This window comes from Tachypleus tridentatus, chromosome 9 (genome assembly GCF_004210375.1).
Source record: "Tachypleus tridentatus isolate NWPU-2018 chromosome 9, ASM421037v1, whole genome shotgun sequence".
Classification (NCBI taxonomy): Eukaryota; Metazoa; Arthropoda; class Merostomata; order Xiphosura; family Limulidae; genus Tachypleus; species Tachypleus tridentatus.
This window is the reverse complement of record NC_134833.1, coordinates 160,240,307-160,254,989: the sequence shown is the minus strand read 5'-3', so window position 1 is coordinate 160,254,989 and position 14,683 is coordinate 160,240,307. Positions and strand designations below refer to the sequence as shown.

The window sequence follows — 14,683 nt, the reverse complement described above, 5'->3', positions numbered from 1 at the left end:
GTTTGTAAGCTCAGCTGATTCTGATATTACTTGTCAGATTAGATAGTTGTGAAGTTGTATGGTCATCTAAAAAAAGAGAGATAACGAACGTATTAAAGTAACATAAAAATGTGTCATATACATATATAACTCCACATTTTTATTATTTTGAAAAATTACATGAAACAAATCTTGTAAATTTCAGACCAATGTTCACTGACTGTGTTATATTACAGAGCTATTTCTTTGGTGATAAATAAACTGAATGTTAGTGTTAATAACTACCATGAAGTTGGACAGTAACAAGTGAGAAACTACAAATTAGATCATAGTTATTTTACACTATTAATAAATGTAATCGGAGCTGTGGTGACAATAAAAACTTAAGATACTTAGTACATTGTGAAAAGTCAAATCTAAGTTTAACAGGTATTGTACATGATGAATAATTAATCTGCATTGCACTTCTGTAAATAAAAATATGTCTGTCCTTTGTTTGTAACTCTTGAATATTATTCTTGCATGTATGTTATTTTAATAATAATATTAAGAAATGACCACTTTTAATTATACCCAAAGTTGTGAAACAGTTCAGAATTACTCGTTTTAACCAGATTAAAATAATTGGTGAAATTAAAAAGTTCAAAGTTGTTTGGACATATGCACATTCATCAGGCAAAAATAACTTAAGATACTTCCAATTTGTTGAGGAAATTCAGGTATTTATTAATTTTATAGTAATGTTTATCTATGTGACCTATTGAAATCAAAGGTGACAGTAAGTTCTTGTAGTCAACTATCTTTGTGACAGGGTTGCTTCCTAGACATTCTAATCACAGGTAGATGGACAAATTATAAAAGTGTATTTAGAACTAGATCCCATTCAACAGTGAGAAAAAAGTCAAAACTAAGTTGGACAACTCATTGTTTTATCTGATAATAAGTTGCTTATTATAAGTTAGAAACAATTCTGCATCTTTCAAGTTGAAAAGCAGTTAAATGATAATTTCAACTTTGGGCTCAATGTAAAACGTTACTTGAAGATGTGTGATAACTGAAGACATCTCAAAACTACCTCCTGTGAAGTGAAACTGAGTCTCTCTGACGGAGAAGATACTATTTTTTGGAAACATATTTTTGAGTACAAATATTTTAATAAAGGATCTCCCCCTTAACTAGAGGCAAAGTAGTGATTTTTGGATGGTAAGGCAAAGAGCAAGAAATTTGTCTTGGGGGATTGCTTACACTGGTAGAAGTCTGGAATCTTTTTTATGCAACTATGAAATCCACATACTGGTAACATATATCATTTGGTCATTAGTAGTTAAAGAGAGATGGCTTTTCCAAATGGCTGTCTCACATTGCTAGCAGTGGTCATGCACACATCGGTTTATTCTTGCATTTTGCATTTTTAATTCTCAAATCAAATGATGTAATTCTTCTTCATTGTCTATATGATGTTGGAAATCTTTATCTGACCTGGCAGAAAGCTTCCTACCACTACACTCCTTGTTAGTACTAAGCCTATTTTTGAGCACAACCATGACATCTTTTGACTTGATAAACAGATTTTATTTAAAAAGGGCTGACTGGAAAGTCCACTGTGATGATATCCACAGCAGCTGTACAGGCTGCACACTGAAAATCTCAAAACTTTGCACATGTAGGTGGGTAATCAAGGAATAATGATAACATGCCAAAGAGTAGCACACTTTCAGTTACTCTCAGAAAGGTTTGAGTTTTCTGCTTATCATCTATTGGGCTTTGGTTTGGAAAATGGTTGCAAGGAAGGTTCATGTTGTGAACCCATCAGTTACACAACAAGATGTACTCTTGTTAACTATAATGTTTGTTGTTGATGTGGAGAGTCAAAATTCAGTCAGTTTCTATCTGATTTAGAAACTGTATGTTCTCATTGTCTATATTAAATCCTATTGAAAATGTTACCAAAATATAACATAACCTGGATTCTTTACGTCCAATATCTGCCACTGAAAGAACCCTGTCTGAGGAAGATCTGATAAAGAAAGCTAAGTAGACATACTAATAGTACAATAGGTTGCCATTAATTCTAAGAAAATTATGGAAATGGCTCACTAGTGCAAAGTTTAATATTCACTTGTTAGATTAATTCTTGTATGTTTGTGGGAGTAAAACTTGTGTTATTTATTACCTGGCTTAAATTGTAGCATAATCTTTCTGGTATTAGAAAATTAAAATTAAAGTAACTTAGCTGAGAAATAGTAGTTATTAACATAAGTGACCAAAAAATATATATATTTGCCTAAAGTTTAATTGGGAGTAGCCTTTATTTTGAAGTAGTCTTATTAAATCACATATTCTAATACAGACTTCACTTAGCAACAAGTTCACTAGTAAACATCTTATTGATGGCATTTTAACCATTTAAACTTTGTATCATGAAAGACTTGTATAAACTTGTTTAGAAATTGAATAACATATTTTAAAATTCATAATTGTATCATTAAGTGACAAATATGTTAACTGTATACATTAACAACTATAAATCAGCAATACCTCAGTGTTTTGGTAATTATTTACAAAAAAAAACAAAGAGTTAAGCTAGAAGCTCAGCACCCTGTAATTTTCATTGTAGTTTAACTTTCCATAAGGAGTCTGGAGGATGGTATTTAAATAACATTTCATCACTGCCAAGAGTATACAAACCCCAAACCTTAGGAGGTTGGATGATTAAATCAGATTGAAAGATTAGTATCTGGACGGCGAGTATTCACGTGCTTTTATAAAATTAAATGCCTTCTTTAAACATCAGAAACCACATAATAAACTCAAATCTCTATCGTGGCGTAGTAACCTTAGTAAATTAATTATTAAGAATGAATTTCTTGTAACACGTGACCAGCCTTTTTTTGTTTAGCTGACATGAACCCGATCTTTCTTGCCAATAGTAAAAGTCAATTGCCACTTTTTGTTATCATGTAGCTTGTTTGTTGGAAGTTCAAAAACATTTATTTCTTGGCCATGTCTGATCTCAAACGTGATTGGTCCATTGTAATCTAGATCAAGCATACCACCCAGTTTTAGTGGTTGTTTTTCTAGTTCATTTGAATTATGATTCAAAGGAACAGTTGCTCGAAGAAGATCTTCGACTGTTGTAACGTGAGTGTATTTTTCAGCAGAACCTTCAGTGCTAACTTCAACTGTGACAGTGTCTGTAGGATGGGCACCATTCTGGAGGCTGGCACTCATTACTCGATGTACAGAATCGCCTACTGTTTCAGAATCTTTGTCTCTCTCTCCTTTTTCAAAGGATGCATTTGGTCCTTCAAGTCCTAGGCCTATTTCCTGGATTTTCTCAGTATTGATAAGTTGCGTAGATCCTTCGCCTACTATTTTATTTTTTGTTTTCACACCAGCAGGAATTTCATTGTAATCAGGAACCAGATCACTTGTTACTTTGCCAACTATAAAATTGTTTGTATTGTTGTAAATTTTATTTCTCATGTTAATTTCAGCTTCTCCTTCATGGGAATTAGTTCGATTATTGGTGTTTTCACGAGTAACTTCTGTTTCATCCGAATTGCATGAGTCATGAAAATAACCTGAATGGGTGGTTTGGGTTTGTAAATCACTGAGGCCTGAACTTTTATGTGTAACGTCGCCTGTCCAACCTTTGTTTAATACACATTTTTGTTTATAATTGACTTGGTTCGTCTGCTTCAGAACGTTTTTATACGTGTTCGTTTCTGTTATAAAGTTGTCATTTTTCATCTCTGTTTTCTTTGTGGCACCAAGAGACGCAGTTACATGACCGACTTTCATGGATCCTATATTTTGGGGTTTCCTAGTCATTGTGACAGGTTTTGTTGAAGATTGACATTTGTTGCCCGAAGGATTACCAGAGAACTCCTGAGTGGCAGTGATTAATTCACCAGAGGCTGCACCTCCGCTAGACGGAGGAGAAATAATTGGTAAGACGAATTTGCCAGGAGCATCAGGTTTTGGGAATGATGGTTTTACTGCAAAGTATAAAACATACTTGAGTTCCGATACTCAATATTTTTAATAATTAAAATTTCTGACCAATTTCCGAGTATATTTAAGATTGATATACTTTAAAGAATTGTGCTAAAATATATTATTAGATCAAGAAAAGATTGTGTCGTAAACTTAACAACATAAAGATGTCACATTATTGAAACACACGCACACAAATATTTGTTAAGTTTACAAAATATATTATTGTATCAAGCAAAGATTGTGTCGTACACTTAACAACATAAAGATGTCACATTATTGAAACACGCGCACACAAATATTGGTTATTTCACTGTTAATTATTTATGATTATTAATTGAATAAACATACCTGGACGACTCCTATAAATTTCTGTAACATGGTGACATCGGTAAGTGCTACAAGTACACATGGCTGGATTTTTTGTAGGTTCTGCTACTCTTACTAGCCTGTCTGATGTCCTGTCGTCGTTTTTCTGGACAAGTAAATTAAATTTCATTCGTTAAAAATGCAACATTTTTTACTGGGAAGAATGTCTATTCTTTTTAGTCTGTGGATTAATGTGGAAAAAATCACAATAATTACCACTCAGTTACTATGCTAGTTTTAAAATAGTAAAAATATTACCGATATGTAATATAACTGATTTATAGAGGCTACAGAAAGTATGGTTAAGTTTCAATGTAAATAAGCATGCTTGTCATGCAATTTTCCTGTCTTTTCCAAACTAGTTTTTTTCATTGTGTTTAAATAGTCGAGCCATTAATTAATATGATTGGTATTTGTGAAACGTACAATTGTCTTGTTTTTGCTATTTTTTGTAACTAGTAAAACTACTTTATATGCAAAAACGGCTCGTTTGGGTTGAGAAAATATTTTACATAGAAGAGCGAACAACGATTCGACCTTCTTCGGTCATCGTCAGGCTCACAAAGAAACGGGTAACTGACCGGAAGCTGACCACATGTTTGAAAGGGGTTGTGTAACTGTGTGTCGAAATGTAGAGGGCGGTATTAGATGTTTGAATATATAATTTTATTTATTTTATTATATTAATATAGGTATAAAGGCGTTCCTTTATATTGGTTTATTTTGGGTTTATGTTGTTGTATAAGTAAGGTTTCTTTAATTTTGCGTTTGTTTATGTTTGTTTCTTTATTTAGTATTTGAGTGTTTTCTATGGTTATGTTGTGTTTATTTGACTTGCAGTGTTCGAAAACGTGTGAAGGTGACTTTTTATGTTCTTTGGATCTGGTTTCCATTTTTCTACTTGTTTCTCCAATATAGAAGTCGTGGCAGTTATCACATTGTATTTTATAAATAATGTTGGTGTGGTGTTTGTCAGTGTAGTTTTTACATAGTATAGACCTCAGTTTTGTGCCGGGTTTTTGAATAAATTTGGTATTAACTGGAATGTCATATTTTGTTACTAATTTTTGCCAAATGTTGGTTATTTGTTTGCTGATGTCAGGAATATATGGTATACAGCAGTATATGGTTTCGTGATTTTTTGATTCGTGAGATATATTTACTTTAGTTGGTTGATTTTGCTTTCTGTCTAGGTGTGTGCGTATAATGTTTTCACGGTTTGTGGGGAAACTTATTGATGTTGATGAAGTATTGTTTTATTTTGTCTAATTCATCGTTAATTTTATCGGTGAGCATAGTTTTATGGCTGTGTTTATTTGGTTTCTTAGTATGTTGAGTTTTTGTTTTGTTTTGATGTTTATTATCATCAATAAGTTTCCTCCACAAACTGTAGAAAACATTATAAGCACACACCTACACAGAAAGCAAAATCAACCAACTAAAGTAAATACAGCTCACGAATCAAAAAACCACGAAACCATATACTGCTGTATACCATATATTCCTGACATCAGCAAACAAATAACCAACATTTGGCAAAAAAATTAGTAAATAAATATGACATTCCAGTTAATACCAAATTTATTCATAAACCCGGCACAAAACTGAGGTCTATACTATGTAAAAACTACACTGACAAACACAACACCAACATTATTTATAAAATACAATGTGATAACTGCCACGACTTCTATATTGGAGAAACAAGTAGAAAAATGGAAACCAGATTCAAAGAACATAAAAAGTCACCTTCACACGTTTTCGAACACTGCAAGTCAAATAAACACAACATAACCATAGAAAACACTCAAATACTAAATAAAGAAACAAACATAAACAAACGCAAAATTAAAGAAACCTTACTTATACAACAACATAAACCCAAAATAAACCAATATAAAGGAACGCCTTTATACCTATATTAATATAATAAAATAAATAAAATTATATATTCAAACATCTAATACCGCCCCTACATTTGACACACAGTTACACAACCCCTTTCAAACATGTGGTCAGCTTCCGGTCAGTTACCTCTTTCTTGTGAACCTGACGATGACCGAAGAAGGTCGAAACGTTGTTCGCTCCTTCTATGTAAAATATTTTCTCAACCCAAACGAGCCGTTTTTGCATATAAATTTCTCAACAAGTGGGTTTCTCGACATCACTGATTAGTAAAAGTACTGGTGCCAGGTAACGGCACTTGTTTCGTTAGCTTCGCGTGAAAGCCCTGTCTTTTGCCTTTAACCTGAATTTCAACTTGGATTGTCCCCTGGTGGGTTAGCAGTAAGTTTACGGACGTGCAAGTTTTCCTGCGGAGGACACGACAGAGAAAATTCGTTGTCCACTGTCCGGTTTTGCGCCAAAAAACAGTTTTACTTAGATTGTTATACTGTGTGCATTGTTTACCAGCACGTGCAAAGTGAAGGATGTTTGTCAAACACGTATAAATAAGGATGTGAATGTTTTAAAGGTTTTAGAATTCGTCGAAAGTCAGAATTAGGAAAGTTTGGAAATCTTCGTCACGAACTTAATAAATACACGAAGCACCACCTGCTCTATAATTTGGATAGATTTGGTTGACACACTGCAGGTCTATATAATACTATAAAAAAAACCTATACACTGGATAGGTGAGGAAACGTGTTATCGGCCACGATCCACTTCATTTTTTATTATACAGTCTCACAATAGCAACTATAATAAACTCAATTATTCGGAAAATGTTTAATCTCGAAGTCTTAAGTTCAAGGGATGTCCAGTGAAATTTACACTTTGATCAGCGTTTGTTATTGAATTACACTAGTTTCGGAGTTGTTCTTACAGCGAGAACAAAGGAGGTTCAAACCAACAGCAGGTTTAATACTTTTCTCTAAGATACAGGACCAGCTCTATTTGGTTAATTTGTGTTTAGGGTTACTGATGAGGAGTGGTAAAACTAGTATAACACACGTTGATCAGAGTGGTAAAACTAGTATAACACACGTTGATCAGAGTGGTAAAACTTGTATAACACACGTTGATCAGAGTTGTAAAACTAGTATAACACATGTTGATCAGAGTGGCAAAACTAGTGTAACACACGTTGATCAGAGTGGCAAAACTAGTGTAACACACGTTGATCAGAGTGGTAAAACTAGTGTAACACACGTTGATCAGAGTGGTAAAACTAGTGTAACACACGTTGATCAGAGTGGTAAAACTAGTGTAACACACGTTGATCAGAGTGGTAAAACTAGTATAACACACGTTGATCAGAGTGGTAAAACTAGTATAACACGTTGATCAGAGTGGTAAAACTAGTATAACACACGTTGATCAGAGTGGTAAAACTTGTATAACACACGTTGATCAGAGTTGTAAAACTAGTATAACACATGTTGATCAGAGTGGTAAAACTAGTGTAACACACGTTGATCAGAGTGGTAAAACTAGTGTAACACACGTTGATCAGAGTGGTAAAACTAGTATAACACACGTTGATCAGAGTGGTAAAACTAGTATAACACGTTGATCAGAGTGGTAAAACTAGTATAACACGTTGATCAGAGTGGTAAAACTAGTATAACACACGTTGATCAGAGTGGTAAAACTAGTATAACATACGTTGATCAGAGTTGTAAAACTAGTATAACACATGTTGATCAGAGTGGTAAAACTAGTATAACACATGTTGATCAGAGTGGTAAAACTAGTGTAACACACATTGATCAGAGTGGTAAAACTAGTGTAACACACGTTGATCAGAGTGGTAAAACTAGTGTAACACACGTTGATCAGAGTGATAACACTAGTATAACACACGTTGATCAGAGTGGTAAAACTAGTATAATACACGTTGATCAGAGTGGTAAAACTAGTATAACACACGTTGATCAGAGTGGTAAAACTAGTGTAACACACGTTGATCAGAGTGGTAAAACTAGTATAACACACGTTGATCAGAGTGGTAAAACTAGTATAACACGTTGATCAGAGTGGTAAAACTAGTATAACACACGTTGATCAGAGTGGTAAAACTAGTATAACACACGTTGATCAGAGTGGTAAAACTAGTATAACACACGTTGATCAGAGTGGTAAAACTAGTATAACACGTTGATCAGAGTGGTAAAACTAGTATAACACACGTTGATCAGAGTGGTAAAACTAGTATAACACACGTTGATCAGAGTTGTAAAACTAGTATAACACATGTTGATCAGAGTGGTAAAACTAGTATAACACGTTGATCAGAGTGGTAAAACTAGTATAACACACGTTGATCAGAGTGGTAAAACTAGTATAACACACGTTGATCAGAGTTGTAAAACTAGTATAACACACGTTGATCAGAGTTGTAAAACTAGTATAACACATGTTGATCAGAGTGGCAAAACTAGTATAACACACGTTGATCAGAGTGGTAAAACTAGTGTAACACACGTTGATCAGAGTGGTAAAACTAGTGTAACACACGTTGATCAGAGTGATAACACTAGTATAACACACGTTGATTAGAGTGGTAAAACTAGTGTAACACACGTTGATCAGAGTGGTAAAACTAGTGTAACACACGTTGATCAGAGTGGTAAAACTAGTATAACACACGTTGATCAGAGTGGTAAAACTAGTATAATACACGTTGATCAGAGTGGTAAAACTAGTGTAATACACGTTGATCAGAGTGGTAAAACTAGTATAACACACGTTGATCAGAGTGGTAAAACTAGTATAACACACGTTGATCAGAGTGGTAAAACTAGTATAACACACGTTGATCAGAGTGGTAAAACTAGTATAACACACGTTGATCAGAGTGGTAAAACTAGTATAACACACGTTGATCAGAGTGCAGATTGAACTGGGATTATCCTTGAACTTAAGACTTCGAGATTAAACGATATTTGGAAGACTAAAAAACACCATCAACTTACCTTGATTTTTGGCATTCTTCCATGGTTCGGTAAAAGTCTTATTTGATCTGCAATGAAAGGATAAGCAAAAAAAAATCAGATTTTCCAAAATTATCGGAAACATTGAATCCAGTTTTCGACTTTGTTCTAAGTCAGTGATTCTTAACATTTTACATCGTCTAATCCCCTGAGACTCTCCAGGGTATTACCGTGACCCCTATAATAATTTTTGTAATGGTGAACTTTGCGTAAAGGTAGAATAAAACAAAACTATATAAAGATCCTAATTTATTGAAAATGTTACAAATAAATAACCTTGAGAAATGCTACAAGTGCTAAACAAATGTAAAATTTGTGGAATTACTGAACATCATACAAAACCCACATATTGACTCAGTGTGAGGGTTAATATAATATATAATGAGAAAATATATTAAATACGATGGAAACTTTGATATTTACATTTTAAGTTCGATGTATTAATATTATATAGTTAGAAAAATTAGACAATTCAAAACGTTGTAATAGATGAAAATTGTTACTCAAAATTAGACAGGTGGTTGTGCAACAAGCATCTCGATGTGGTTCAACTCCCGCACTTCAGCGTGTTTCTCATTGGTGTGCAGTTACAGACACTTTCCATAAAAACTACAAACTACTCCGTGATTTCCCCAATAATTCCCAAACCATCCGTGACCCCCGAGAAACTTCAAACGACCCCAGGTTAAGAACCACTGTTCTAAGTTAATGCAGTGTGTGTATTTACCCAATACATATTTTAACATGAGTTATGGGTGCAGAGCCTTCACGTTTAATGTTGAACACCTGATAAATGTCGTTTTAGAAGTCAAACTGACCAAAATAAGTTAAAATATTGGTAAGTAATTTTAGCAACAAAAGAACTGGTACGATATGTCAGTTTGGAGGTTACAACCTGTAGTACTGTTCTAACCCGTAGAAATACAACTTGTGGAACAAATATTAAAAACCAGTTGCGTATCTTCTTTTACCCATCATCATACATCAGGCCAAGTGGTTAAGACACTCAACTCGTAATCAGAGGGTCGCGGGTTCGACTCCTTGTCACACCAAACAAAACTTGCTCTTTTAGCCGTGGGGGCGTTATATGTCTCGATCAATCCCACTATTCGTTGGTAAAAGAGTAGCCCAAGAGTTGGTGGTGGGTGGTGATTAGCCGTCCCTAATTAGCAGTATAAGACGAGAGGGAAGGCAAGCGCAGATAGCCGTCGTGTAGCTTTGCGCAAAATTCAAAAACAAACAAACAAACTGTCACGAGTTCCAGTCAAGAACAGTTTAAAATAAAATAAAAACTTGTCTGGGGAAGGTTAATTTGATGTGTTTGAAACATTTCTATATGTAATTAAAGACGATTCTTCCAATAAGAAAAACACATATATCACGTGTGTTTACCTATTGATCTCTCAACCACGTTTATATACTTCAAAACGTTTTTTTAATTTCGCACAAAGCTACTCGAGGGCTATCTGTGCTAGCCGTCCCTAATTTAGCAGTGTAAGACTAGAGAGAAGGTAGCTAGTCATCAAAATCCACCGCCAACTCTTTTACCAACGAATAGTGGGATTGAGCACACATTAGAATGCCCCCACGGCTGAAAGGGCGAGCACGTTTGGTGCGACGGAGATTCGAACTCGCGACCTTCAGATTATGAGTCGAACGCCTTAACCCACGTGGCCATGCGTGGCCCTTCAAAACTGACCACACGTGATTACTTTTAATGGAACTAAAGTTTTAATCATACATGTCACCGGTCATACAGAATTGTACCGTTTTATCCCTTATAACAAATGTTTGAAATGTCAGACATTTTGTGGATTCATTACCCTGAAATTGTTACAAAATCTATTGGATGAAATGCTTAACAAATTGTTGTATCTTCCACTCTTTTTTTTTTTTTTGAAAATAGGACCAGGCGACAAGCGAAAAATATTTTAAGCCTATTTTTCCATGAATCGAAATTCTATTTAAAAAAAAAATAAAAAGTCTGAAAAGACGACAAATATTTTTGTTATTGTTAAACTAAATGACTTCTTTAAGTAATTCAGTTTAATATAAATACATATTACTTGGTCACTCATATTAGCCTCCCAGTGGCATAGCAGTATGTCTGCGGACTTACACCGCTAGAAAATGGGTTTCGATACCTCTGGTGGGCTGAGCACAGATAGCCAATTGTGTAGCTTTGTGTTTAATTCTAAACAAACACATATTAAAGTATTTTTTATATTTAAATTCACAGTCTTTTTGACACTTAAATTTCTTTGAGCCAATTTGTGGATTTTATTAGTCCTTTAGAAGGAGCAGAAAGACGTTCCTTATGATACACTCGTAACGATAAATTCCTGAGTTCGATACTTCACAGTTAAAACAGCACAGCTAATCCAATGTGCAGCTTTGCGCTTAACAACAACATTAAAATAAAACACCAAGACAAAACGTATATACCATTACGAAGTAAAGGAAAATATTTACCAAATAAATATTTTTCGTAAGGTAGATAGTGGTAAGGCCCGTGAAATTCCAGTAAACCCATCGCCACGACGTCTTTGCGCAGCTTATTGGCCAGTCTTCGTACAACAAGGTCTTCGTTCTTTCGTCCGTACCGCAGCTGATGTTTCTTTAACTCTTCAAGATCTTCGAACAATCTTCGCTCTAACTGGTTCCTACTGAGAAATTACTTACTTTTTCAAAATGGTTAAAGCAGTTCTAAGGCTTTAAGACTGTTTTCTCTATTTAAACTATTCTTTGACAAAAGTCTGTCTCTGTGTGTCAGCTCATGTAAGGCTTTAAGACTGTTTTCTATATTTAAACTGTTCTTTGACAAAAGTCTCTCTCTGTGTGTCAGCTCACGACTGGTGAACCGTTGAATCGATTGTCACCAAATCTGACATGTACCCTTAGAGCACATACATCCTAGGGGTCTTTACTTTTCCCTTGCGCATTGAATTAAAACTTCAGTCAATGTATCTAGAATCAAAGGTGCTTGTATGCATTCAGATAATATGGAACAGTACCTTTTATAACACTATGTCCAAACTCTTTCAGTGTCAAAGCGTGTCTGAAAACTTACAATGCTAGAAACCTCGTTTCGATACGTGTGGCGGAAGAATACATACAGCTCACTGTATAGCTTTGTTATGAATTTGAAACGTACGAAAACTATATTAAAATCTTTAAAGAGTGAAGAAAATAACAACAGATAATTTAATCATTAAATATACATATATTTAAATATATCTTTTACTGAAATAAATTCAATACAGTTAATTACACTACAGTAAAAGAACGTCGCTAGAGGACGCCTCAAAAAATGTAGTTAATAAATCTTTGAAAAATCTACTCAAACAAAGCATTATTTATAAAAAAAATATTACCACCTTGATATCTAGAAATCAGTTACATACAAAATTTGAATTTGAAAGCCGAAAATACAGTAAGAGACCAGACGTAGTCTAGTGGTTAGACACAAGGTTCGAGATCGCAATATGCCACTAAACAACATTTGTAGTATCATCTGTGTGCGCGTTATAAAAGTGACACTCAATTCTGCTATTCGGTTAACTAAGCCGTGGTTGGTTGTTTTTATCCTGGTCAGTTCTAAGTTATGAGCAACCATGTCTAAAGCTTGGAGTCTCTATAGAGCAGGGTTATTAACCCTAATTGATGCCTAAGGTGCCATTTATACTGAGTACATTGAAAACAATGCATAAAATATAAGAAATAAAAAACATAGCTTTATAAGACATCAGCACTACTAAGGAAAGGTACAAACAGTCAGATCTGACAACATCACCATATCATACAATAATGGAACACTTGCATATATATGTGTGATTCTGAAAAAAACAACAAAAAACGTTTTTATTACGCGATGTGCAACCCCAACATCGCGAAATCCTGTGTGCATGTAGATACGCAATAGGGGTCACGACTTTCCCGTTTCTCCTCGCGGAAAACTTTATTTTTGTCTATTCGAATGTACAGAAAATGTGAACAGCTGAATTTGCTGCGCGTAGTGAAGCAAAACGAAGGTGAAAAGGTCACATGCAGATTCAACGTTTATGAAGTTTTGTCTTTGGATTACTGTACAAGGCTGCAAGTCATTCATAGCCACCACGAACTGTCATCCCTAACAACTGATGACATCCCAAGTAAGCACCGTTTGCTAATCGTTCATAGCCACCACGAACTGTCATCCCTAACAACTGATGACATCCCAAGTAAGCACCGTTTGCTAATCGTTCATAGCCACCACGAACCGTCATCCCTAACAACTGATGACATCCCAAGTAAGCACTGTTTGCTAATCGTTCATAGCCACCACGAACCGTCATCCCTAACAACTGATGACATCCCAAGTAAGCACTGTTTGCTAATCGTTCATAGCCACCACGAACCGTCATCCCTAACAACTGATGACATCCCAAGTAAGCACTGTTTGCTAATCGTTCATAGCCACCACGAACCGTCATCTCTAACAACTGATGACACCCCAAGTAAGCACTGTTTGCTAATCGTTCATAGCCACCACGAACCGTCATCTCTAACAACTGATGACATCCCAAGTAAGCACTGTTTGCTAATCGTAAGGGTATTCGGCTAGTATGATTGTTTTTGCTCATTTTTGTTAAATTTCAAGATAGTAACAAGATAGAGAGAAGGTAGCTACTGAGCATCACCCACCGCCAACTTGTGGGTTACTCTAATCAGATAATGGCACCTGACACTTACTCTAATAACGCACTCACAACCTCAACTTTCGGAGCACGGTATTCTTTCTTTTTTCTTCAACTTGTTACGAACCTTGGAACTTATATTCAAGGTCCGTCACGCTAGGTACTAGGTGGCGCTCGGCCGATAGACTTATACACATATAGATTAACTGAGGGATTTTCAGGAAAGCACTAAAAATGATTAGTTATTAAAATATTTCCAGGCGGTTACCGGTACCAGTATTATAATTAATATGTAAAGTCGAAATGTTTGTATCAAAAGAGATTTCACTTTAGGCTTTAGTGGTGTCAAAAAGATTTTTTAAAAATAAATAAAAAAACATTAAAAACTAATTGTATCATGTGCCAAAACTGACATTTGTCTGACTTCTGTGGTTTGATGTTATGGTTATGATGTAATATATATATTTGTTTTTATATCCGAAGAGGAAGTCTTACAATTCGCATGTTCGTCTGAACTTTAAAGAATCGAGATAGAAAGTTTTTCGCCGATTATTGAATAACCCAGAAAGGATTTACTAAATTATTAACTACAATTTAACTTGTTTTTTTCCCATGAAGACACGCGCAGCACGCAAGTAACTCGAAACATTTACGTGTATATGACAAGACAGATGGTATTCATATTGACCTGATAATGCGGTTCAGAACCATCACGCAGTAGTTCAA

The 14,683-nt window shown here is 34.9% G+C and overlaps 1 protein-coding gene across 1 annotated transcript in view; it reads right to left on the bottom strand.

Moving 5' to 3' along the window:
* Positions 1-118: 118 nt before the first annotated feature.
* The window catches only part of LOC143227547 (uncharacterized), a 48,185-nt gene continuing 33,620 nt past the window's right edge, over positions 119-14,683 (bottom strand). The window contains exons 12-15 of the mRNA XM_076458981.1: positions 11,754-11,947; positions 9,264-9,310; positions 4,330-4,453; positions 119-3,980 (exon numbers count right to left, since the gene is read on the bottom strand). Coding sequence (XP_076315096.1) covers positions 2,875-3,980; positions 4,330-4,453; positions 9,264-9,310; positions 11,754-11,947 — 1,471 coding nt within the window. The 3' untranslated portion in view covers positions 119-2,874. The remainder of the gene's footprint in view (positions 3,981-4,329; positions 4,454-9,263; positions 9,311-11,753; positions 11,948-14,683) is intronic.